This window comes from Elgaria multicarinata, chromosome 8, assembly GCF_023053635.1.
Source record: "Elgaria multicarinata webbii isolate HBS135686 ecotype San Diego chromosome 8, rElgMul1.1.pri, whole genome shotgun sequence".
Classification (NCBI taxonomy): domain Eukaryota; kingdom Metazoa; phylum Chordata; class Lepidosauria; order Squamata; family Anguidae; genus Elgaria; species Elgaria multicarinata.
This window is the reverse complement of record NC_086178.1, coordinates 75,781,933-75,791,890: the sequence shown is the minus strand read 5'-3', so window position 1 is coordinate 75,791,890 and position 9,958 is coordinate 75,781,933. Positions and strand designations below refer to the sequence as shown.

Below are 9,958 nucleotides of genomic sequence, written 5' to 3'. Positions count from 1 at the left end.
GTTCAAACCTGTTATGGATTTTGTGTTAAGACACAAAATCCATAACAGGTGGAATTAAACTGAATACACTTTTCATATCAATGCAAAAATGTATATTATAAATTTGAAAGAAACGCCTGCTCTGAACAATCACATTTGCTTCACTTGACTTGCACCGTTTCAAATAAACATCTGTTTACATTATGAACACACTGATAAATTTGTCTCTATTGGTTTCATTCATCATCTGAAATGCACCACAAACAATTTTAAGCACATCCAGTTAAAACTTTATATTTTCTGATTTGTGGATATTTCTTCAGGCTCTTCGAAAGGAAGTTTTTTTAGTTCCTGATCCAACCCCATTCCGGAAGGATCTTTTCATATGAGGCTTCTCCAGAAAAGGCTTTAACAATGCCAATTCTTCGGACCCATCCACCTGGGGTAAGCAACTATTCAGCAGCAGGAGACAGTAATCAGATTTCCTAGACAGCTGGCAATTCAAATAAAAAGGATTATTGCTCTGAAGATTTAAAAAAAAACTTAGATAAGAACAAGCCATGATATGGATTTATACATTTTTGACAGGTGCACACACGTAGCTACACACACAAACCCATTTAGGCTTAAAAAGACATGGACGAATTTTGTATTAGCTCTAGATTAGGGATATAGAATGTCGGGGAAGGCCCACGGATATGAAAGCATGGCTTGCCTGGCAGGATTGATGCTGTTGCAGAGATTGTGCTCTGAAGCAAGCCATTTTCACAGCAACGGTAAGAAGGCCCCATTGTTCTGGCTTTCCTTTGAGACAGTCGCTGGGAATATTTTGTGACTAATCATCTAACAATAATTTCATTCTTGGTGAAAGGAAAACTGTTCTACAACCAAAGCTTTAGGATTCACTAGTGGTGCTTTTCAGGGAGACTTGGGATTTTATCCTTTCCCATCCTGTCTTAAGGGCCCAGGAAGGCTCACCCTTGGGACTCTGATAAATAGCAACTTGCCCTGCCTATGTCATTTGGACTGGAAATTGGGCCTCCCATGTTAAAAACAAAACCTCAAATCTGCTATGGCACACTGGCAAAGGATCAGGGTGTGTTGCCTGGGTCTGGCTTACCATGCTAGGGCAGCCTGGTGTCCTCCTTAAGAGAGGATAGTCCTAAATTTGAAAAGTTGTCAGAGGACAGGCCTCTATTTGACAGTTTCCTCTATTTGAAGAGGTGGCCAGGCCAAATCTGGTTTAAAGTCAAAGAACCATGAGGAGGGAAAGCAGTGGTGGCCTTGAAGTTGCCCATCAACACATCACACCTGGATGGCAGACCGAGCAGACACACAGGTCATTCAATCAATTTTCCCTACTGTGGAAGGAAGTTTGTATTTCTGTTGGAATTATAGCATCTCTCTCTCTCTCTCTCTCTCTCTCTCTCTCTCTCTCTCTCTCTCTCTCTCTCTCCTACATATGTAAATGTTATGCAAACTGGTATCTTTACTGAGACCTAGACAAAGCTAAAGGATAACCAGCCATTGCCTGAGTGCATAGTCCGCCTAAGAACTGCTGCTTGGCCTGCTCTCTTCCTTGTATCAGTTGCATCTTCCAGGGCTGGCTCCAGGTTTCAGAGGACTCTGGGCCTCTGTCGGGACCCCTCCCTTGTCAGTAAGCCCTAGTGGCCTTACCTGGTAGACAGCGGAAGCATGCTCCAAGCAAGGTGGGTATAGCCACCATTTACATTTTCCACAGTGAACCCAGAACAGCACTATATTGGGGTCACTGTGAGAAGTTAAAATGGTGACTAGACATAGCTGCCCAGTGCTACTTGGGGTGCCAGGCCAAAGAAACCTCACTCACTGGTGAGCCCTATGAAAGCCCCGGAGCCCCGGCAATCACCCCAGAATGTTGAGTGGTGTCAACACACCAGCCCTGACATCTTCATTGAAACTGAGAAGCATGTGTCACCTCCACCACTCAGTTGAACAGTGGGCACATTCAGAGTCCAGGGGACCTCGGACATGGTGCTGCCAAAGGCTTCCCATCCTCCTCCTCCCTGCTTTCTCCCATCCCCCACCCCTCCACTTGCCACCATAGCCATCCCCACCCCTCCACTTCTTGCTATACCTGCAGACTGCTCTCTTCTATACCTGCAGACTGCTCTCTCAATGCCTGTTTCTGATGAGGTCCTTCTTCAGAGCCAGGCATTGACTGGAGCGGTGTCCTAGGAGATTGCTTGTGCCCTGCTCCCTCCACAGCAGCCATTCATCCTCTGTTTGATCTGGCTCAACAGAGGTCAGGCAGCTGCTCCAGAGGTGTCTGCTCCTGAGGAGAGGTGTCCTGGGTTATCACTTGCAGTACAGCAATCTCCTGGGCACTGCTCCAGTCTCTACAATGCCTGGCTCTGAGTAAGGACCCCATCAGAGCCAGGTATTTGGGTCCGGCCAGCTCTCTGAAGAGCTGAAATGGCTACTTTCTTGTGTGAGTGGTAGCAGTGGTGAGCAGAAGTTCTTAAAGGTGAGCAAGGATATACCCTTCTGAATCCATGGGCCCTCCCGAGCCAGTGGAAGCTTAGCAGATGCTCAGCCTTACTGGGCCTCGATACATCAGTCCTGAAAGCAACCAGAGCATTTCAACTGTACATACTTAGAGATGAGGACACATCTGGTTGTGTTTTAGCAGTGGATTGAGTTGGTAGTTCTAGGCTCATGGGTTAAAACCTAAGTCCCCTCCCCCCCCCAATGAGAACAACACTCTCCAAGATTCATAGAATCACAGAATAGTAGAGTTAAAGGGGTCTCTAAGACCATCGAGTCCAACCCCTTGCTCAATGCAGAAATCCACCTTAAAGCATACCTGACAAATGGCTGTCCAGCTGCATCTTGAAGGCCTCTGGTGTGAGAGAACCCACTACCTCCCTGGGTAATTGGTTCCATTGTCATACTGCTCTAACAGTCAGGAAGTTTAACAGTAAGATTACAGGAATCTGGCTTCCTGTAACCTGAGTCCATTATTCCGTGTCCTGCACTCTAAGATGATCAAGAAGAGATCCTGGCCGTCCTCTGTGTGACAACCTTTCAAGTATTTGAAGAGTGCTATCATGTCCTCCCTCAGACTTCTTTTCTCCAGGCTAAACACACCCAGTTCTTTCAGTGTCTCCTCATAGGGCTTTGTTTTCAGACCCTTGATCATCCTGGTTGCCCTCCTCTGAACATGCTTCCTCTTCATGAGCTAAAATCTCAAGCTATGCTGTCAAAATCACCTGCGTGCCCTGCAACTCACTTTCTTTCCAGTGATTCTTAACAGCTGCAACATGGTTCATGCAAATAAATCTGGCTTTCTAGAGGTGTAATAACCATACAGGGTTTATAAATAATTTATAATAGAACCTTTTAGGAATGTGTTTTGAAGACAAATAGACAGTGAATATATGGAAAGAAGGAGATGATGAATGTACTTAACATCTCATATTTTCGCAATGAAACCTGGAAAGAAATGCACACAGCTAATAAAAATAGTGGAGCACTAATCATTAGTCTTGGGTGGGGAGGATAATTCTTGCACACAAACAGAAGACGATCATAAGATAAAGGTTAATTGAAAGTCACTGTAAGTGGTGTACTAGTGGGTTCCGCTTATACAGCCAATATATTTTATTAATTAAACTATGATGGCATAACTGTGCTGGTGAAACCTCTTTTGGCTCTCATGCTGTCTATCAATTGAAACACGGCCTCAAAATTGGTGTAACAGGAAGGTGATCAGTCACTTTTCAGGAATGGCAAGTGTGTCCCTCAAACCCCTTGTCTTTTCAAATGTTGAATGAATTGCACCCATCTCATAAATACCCTGGCAATATTAAAGGGACATATATTCCTTTCCTGCCCCTTATAACCTTAGTAACCAGCCCACTCTTTGGAAGAGACCACTTCAAAGTTAACTTCCTCATTGGTTGGTCCAAAATCTACAAGTGACATTATTAAACTCAACCCCTGGGCCCTGATTGGTCAAGAGACCGAAAGGTAAATTTTGCCCTTTGGAAAATGAGATGCTTCTCCTGCATGTGCTTCAATGTGAGAGATCACCAGTCTGGGAAGATGCTATCAGTCACAAGTCTCACACAGTTGTGAGTATGCAGTCCATCCTAATAATTAGGTTTTACGGCTGGCTTTGTGAAACCTCCATCAATGCAGACCCAGATTAGATAATTTAGAGGTATTTTTACCCATAGTTTTCATTTCTAAGTAGCTTGTTTTGATTTTTCTTTCTATGGTAAATGCTCTAGATTGGAGTAATATTCAAGTGCAATACTACTAATGCATCAAGAGAACCTTATATATTAATAGTCTGAAGAGGTCTAGGTCCAGGGCATGCTAGAAAGACAATTCCCAGTCTGCAGGGTCATACACTGGCCCTTAAAGAGAGCCAGGGTGGCACAGTGGTTAAAGTGTTGGACTGGGAGTCAGGAGATCCGGGTTCTAGTCTCCACTCAGCCATGGAGACCCACTGGGTGACTTTGAGCCAGACACAGACTCTCAGCCCAACCTACCTAACAGGGTTGTTGTGACGATAAAATGAAGAGAAGAAGGATTATGAATGCCACCTTGAGTTCATTGGAGGAAAACAGGTGGGCTATAAATGCAATAATAAAAAATAAATAAATAGTATTCTCTTTGAACATTGCCTGCCACAATTCTGATAATTATCAATCTGCCCCCTCCCCCACTGGTTGTAGATGTTATTTGCATTTTTAAAAACATGCACATTAATGCACATTTAACATCATATACAGTTTGGCCCTCAGACAGGAGTCTTCCCCACTTTTGCCAGGAATTGAACCTGTGAACTTTTGTACACAAAGTAAGTGCTTTACCGCTGAGCTACGCCAACCCCTTCCCCTCTCCTATCTCAAGAGAGTGCCCTAACTTGAGAGGAGAAACATCTTTTAGGAGGTCTGTAACAGTGCAATAATATCTAGAGGAGGAAGCTGTCATCAGAGTACATATGACCCTGTGCAAAATGACTGTTTTGTGACAATAATATACATGCCTCAGAGAATAAAGAATAAAGAACTGTACCATATATTCTTACTGTCAGAAATGCAGAAACAGAGAACTTAATTGTTGTAATAAAAATGTGGTCTAATTGGGCATTACAAAGCATTGATGATAATCCTGGGCAGTTTATCTGCTTTTTGGTCTTAATTTCTTCTGGTTCACAGACAATTAATTCATTCCAGTATATATTTGACTCTGGTCCAAAGAAACTCAGGAGCATCTGGATGTTCCAGCAGATTGTGTGTGTGCAGATAAACTGTACCTGTTCTATGAAGATTGGGCACAAGAGGAACCTATGGGGCTAATAAATAGGATGCACATGTGTTATCCCACTGCTGGATGAGGTGCTATTCCCCTGCCTGGTACAGTAAGTGTATACATGGGAAACTGTTTCAATACAACATTTCATTTTTGGATCTGGAAGCATCATTGCCTTCTTCTTCATTGAAACATATGCTCCAACCCACTTCTACTCATGCTTTTTAAAATGCTTTTACACATGACTACTTGCAGCACAGTATGGGGTGGGTATGCTTATGTGCATCTCATTAAAAGCAGTTCTGTGTGGATAGAAGGCATCAACATATTGACTGAGGCTCCTCTAAATGAGCAATTTATTGCATGCTCATGATTGGCCTTTCACAGAGGTTTTGGGGTTCATTACATGACGTTGTCAATTAATAACCAGAAAAAAGTGGGATCTTACAGCACTAGATGGTGCTGTTTCAATAGAAGTGAAGGGAGGGAAAATACTCAATTCAAAGCACTTGGTCACCCCTCTCTTCCCATGTAATGCAGCCCATAACAATCGCACCAAAGAACCGGGAAGCACAAAGCCCTGGCAGGATCTACACTACTGCTTATAATGGTTTATATGGTTATGACAACTGTTCAGGCCCAGGACACATTACATATACCATTTTCATACCTTTTTAAAAGTGTTATATCCTGCTTAGTGTAGATTGGGCCTCGGATAAGAAATGCAATTTTCACTTAATTTAAAGAGGGTCTTAGAAGTAAGACCCATTTATGGCAGGGCCTAACTATACATTGTGCAGGAGACTCAAATTGGATCTCCCGATGTCTTTTTCTAAGAGCAGATGCTGATGGATGGAATAATTTAATCAGGACAAAAGTGCAGGGTTAGGACAGTTTACCTACCCCTGGCACTGCCATCATGCTAATTCCTTGATTCAGGCACAATGCAAGTGCCTTTATGTTTTCCACTACAAGGGCAAGAGGAGGTGTGTGATTTCCATCAGGGAATCAGCGCAGAGGGAAAGGTCATAGGTTGATGAATAAAGTGACCTGGTTCACCTGACACACAGGACTCATCAAGGGTTGTTTAACCTCTGATAAGCTGTGTTACATCGCAGGCAACATTTTGAAGATGCAACCCATGATTAGGGTGATCGGGGGTGGGTGGGTGTTGTCATGTCATGTGAATGTGGCCTCAAATCTTTGGTTTGATATGGGGCTGTGTGAGAATTGTTGAAACCTCAAATAACCCTTGGTGGCCCAGTTCGCATGACACAAGCATATGCTATGGCTCATCTTGGGTTAAACAATCCCCGATGAGCCAGCATGTCATGCGAACCAGGTCAATGGGTTGTATCCAAAGGTTCTCAATAGAAGGTGCTTTCTCCAGAGGAGGGATCAGAAGGGGTCCTTCCATCAGGGGAAAGAATTGTATCGTATCCATCCATTCAGCTGAGCATAGGAGACCCAGATTCAAATTCTTACTCAGTCTCCATTAAGTTTCTTACTGATACTTACATTATAGAGTTGTCAATATAAAATCTAAATTGGAAAGCACTGTGTACAACACCGTTTCCAATAATTGATGCATAATTACAATGAAAATTGCAGGTTAATTTCTTGAAACCTTTTAGATTATTATTTTTGTTTTCAGAGTTTTTATTTAAAATTTTCAAATCTTATGGAACATCTTTTAGAGTACCAAAAGCATGAGGAAGCATCCTAAGGATTTTTAAAGTATGTTCTCAGAAATTGCTGAAATACAATCTTTAGTTTGTCATAGGAATGTCATGCTGTGATCTAGTTTTCAGAGATAAAAATGTCCCAGATGCAGAGGAGATCAATTTATTTTTATTAAAGCCAAAAGCGAAAAAAGATTGGCTGTCTGCATATATTGAATTCATAATTAGTTCAGGCTAAAATCCTAGGCACACCTATGTGGGAGTAAAGCCCAATGGACTAGATTTGCAGAATTGCAGTGGGGAAAATAAGCCATAGTGGTGTGCCAGGTGGATTTCCCTAATTATCCTCACCAATGCAGCTTGCCATGTTATCCAAACCCAGATGGCATGGCTTGTTGGGGTGGGTGGGTGGGTGGGGGAGCTCAGCCCTCAAATAACCCCAAAACAGCCCATAGTTTATTTGAGGGGTGTTGCCCCATCAAACAACCCAAGCTGCATCCGTTCAGACAACACAGCAAGCTGTGCCAGTGAAGGGAATTAGGAAAATCTGGCTGGCACGCAACTGGCACACATGACAAGGTTAACAGTTACCATGGCTTGTTAACCCCACTGCAATTGTGCAAACCAAGTCAATGGGGCTTGCCTCATTGAATTACATCTTTGGACAGAACTGACTGGCTAGGGAGTGCTGGGAATTGTAGGACTTATTTCTGTCTAAACATGCATAGGATTGTGCCATAAGTTTGTTTTTTGTTTTTGTAAACCGCCCAGAGAGCTTCAGCTATTGCACAGTATAAAAATGCAATAAATAAATAAATATTAGGTCTGTTCATGGTAGCTTATTTCCCCCTCTGCACATGTCAGGGGATATGTATAAACCTCATTGGTGCTACTTGCCATGTCATGTGACCGGAGCCAGAGTGAATCGTACAACACCCCAGAGCCCTACAGCAGCCCGTGAGTGGCTTATTTTCCCCTCTACCATGGCTTATTTTTCTCTCTGTGAGCGTGTGAATCCAGTCATTGTTCAAAGCTGAGGTTTTACTGTTAGCTTTCCAGCCAATAGCAGTTTAAGGTGCATTGACACCAATAATAGGCAATAATACACAACAATCATTTGAATATTATTTACTCAGTTTCCATCTCTGGATCCTAAACTCTGAGAAATAATATTTTCCATGCATAGGTTGCACCTTATTCATTTAACATCAGCAACAAAAGCCATTCTACTATTTTCAGATCTGTAACGGTATACCTGACATTATAAGAAGTGTTAGTCATAGAATACATTTTCTCAGGTTTTAAGTAAATAAAGGGCTTTTGCACAGATCCATGGAGGGGTGAATTTCCTTGTTTAAATGAAGAGGCCCTAGTTTATCCCAAGTTCTGGTGTCCGTGTTTTATTTCCAAGGCTTCCTTCTCCGCTTGCAAGTGTCATTCATAGAATATGTTTTCTCAGGTTTTAAATAAATAAAGGGCTTTTGCAATGCAGCCCTATGATGTCTACTCAAATGTAGGTCCCAAATTTTTGTGAACTGCCCAGAGAGCTTCAGCTACTGGATGGTAGGGAATTGTAGTAAATAAATAAATAAAATTGAGTTCAGAAATAGGTTCCATTGAGCCCTAGGCAGCAATCCTATGCAGACTTATCTGAGAGTAAGTTCTGTTGAACTCAAAGGGCTTATTGCTGAGTAAATTTAAGTAGGATTATATTGAAACAGAATGATGAAATGAAAATAATCATACTAAATCAAGTTTATAGCATTTAGCATCTTAATTTTCAGTTTCATGCTTCAATCACTGGAACCGCCCACTTCTCATAAAGTGACTAAAATCTAGATTCATGGAAATCAATAAGCAGAAGGTTGTTATCATTTTAGTCGACGCACAAGGATGCTTAATCGAGCAACTCATGTGTAAAGCTATAGTTAAACTTACATAAAGATCGTTTGATAGATTTGTGTTAAAAACGTTTGATAATGCTTTTTTTTAATACAATGTTTTACAAATTAATCACACTGTATGCCTTTAGCTAAGTAAAGTTTAGTACTTACCGTAGAAGGGACAATAGGGTGACACCTCCACATTTGCATTGCTGACACCCAGAGAAGTAATAGAACATTTAGTCTGAAGAGACTGCAAGAAAAACGTCTATTAATATAATTTTCAGAAGGCAAAAAATGCATTTCACATACAATGCTGATTTTCCAAAGATAAAAGTCTATTATATTTACCTGATCATTTTTTTCTTTTGTTTTATGAAACTTTCAGCTGTAAGTAGAAATTCAGTATAACCACATTCCTTATCTTTCTCACTAGTCATTTCCTAAACGACTATTTTATACCAAGAGTTCAGGAACAAAAATGTCACCGAATCGCATTTAGGTATGACTAATTGGTCACGGGTTGGCCTTTATTCTTGCTAAGTGGGAAAATGGCAAGGACACATCTTCAGTGCAGCGCTACGAAGTACCAGGTGACTAAACTGACAACATTGCCATTAAGAGGCCTTTAAAAATAATTCACATCTGTATCTTTGTGGCATAAATTGTCAAAAGTCGAATACACACACACACACACACACACTATGTTAAATTACCTCTGCTTGCTATATATACCATTTGGGATAAAGAGAAAAGAAAATCCCTGGCTACTTTATCAGACGGTGGAAACACAGGTATTTTAAAGGGTTTTATTTCACTGATGAATATTTTTGTTGTTGTTGTTTTATAAGATACTTGTTTATTAGACACCAAAAAGAATATACAATAATACTTCTAATTCCCCAAAACGCAATTATGAATGGGACTAAATCAGGTCAATTTTTTCCCTTTACCATTTACATGAAGCTACTGGGAGAGGTTATTTCAGGTTGGGTCTCATCTCAACACTACACTGAAGATATCTAGTTCTAGTTCTCTCTTTTTTCAACTGTATCCAAGGCAGCTGTGGAAAACCTGAACCAATACCTAGATGCAATAACTGACTGGACT

General features: G+C 41.4%; 1 protein-coding gene across 1 annotated transcript; it reads right to left on the bottom strand.

Annotated features, from left to right (window-relative positions):
• Positions 1 to 298: 298 nt before the first annotated feature.
• Positions 299 to 9,288, bottom strand: NPS (neuropeptide S). Its single transcript, XM_063133270.1, has 3 exons — positions 9,200 to 9,288; positions 9,020 to 9,101; positions 299 to 472 (listed from the first exon to the last, which is right to left on the bottom strand). The coding sequence occupies exons 1-3, from the start codon at positions 9,286 to 9,288 to the stop codon at positions 299 to 301; spliced, it is 345 nt and encodes a 114-aa protein (XP_062989340.1).
• Between the last annotated feature and the right edge of the window lie 670 nt (positions 9,289 to 9,958).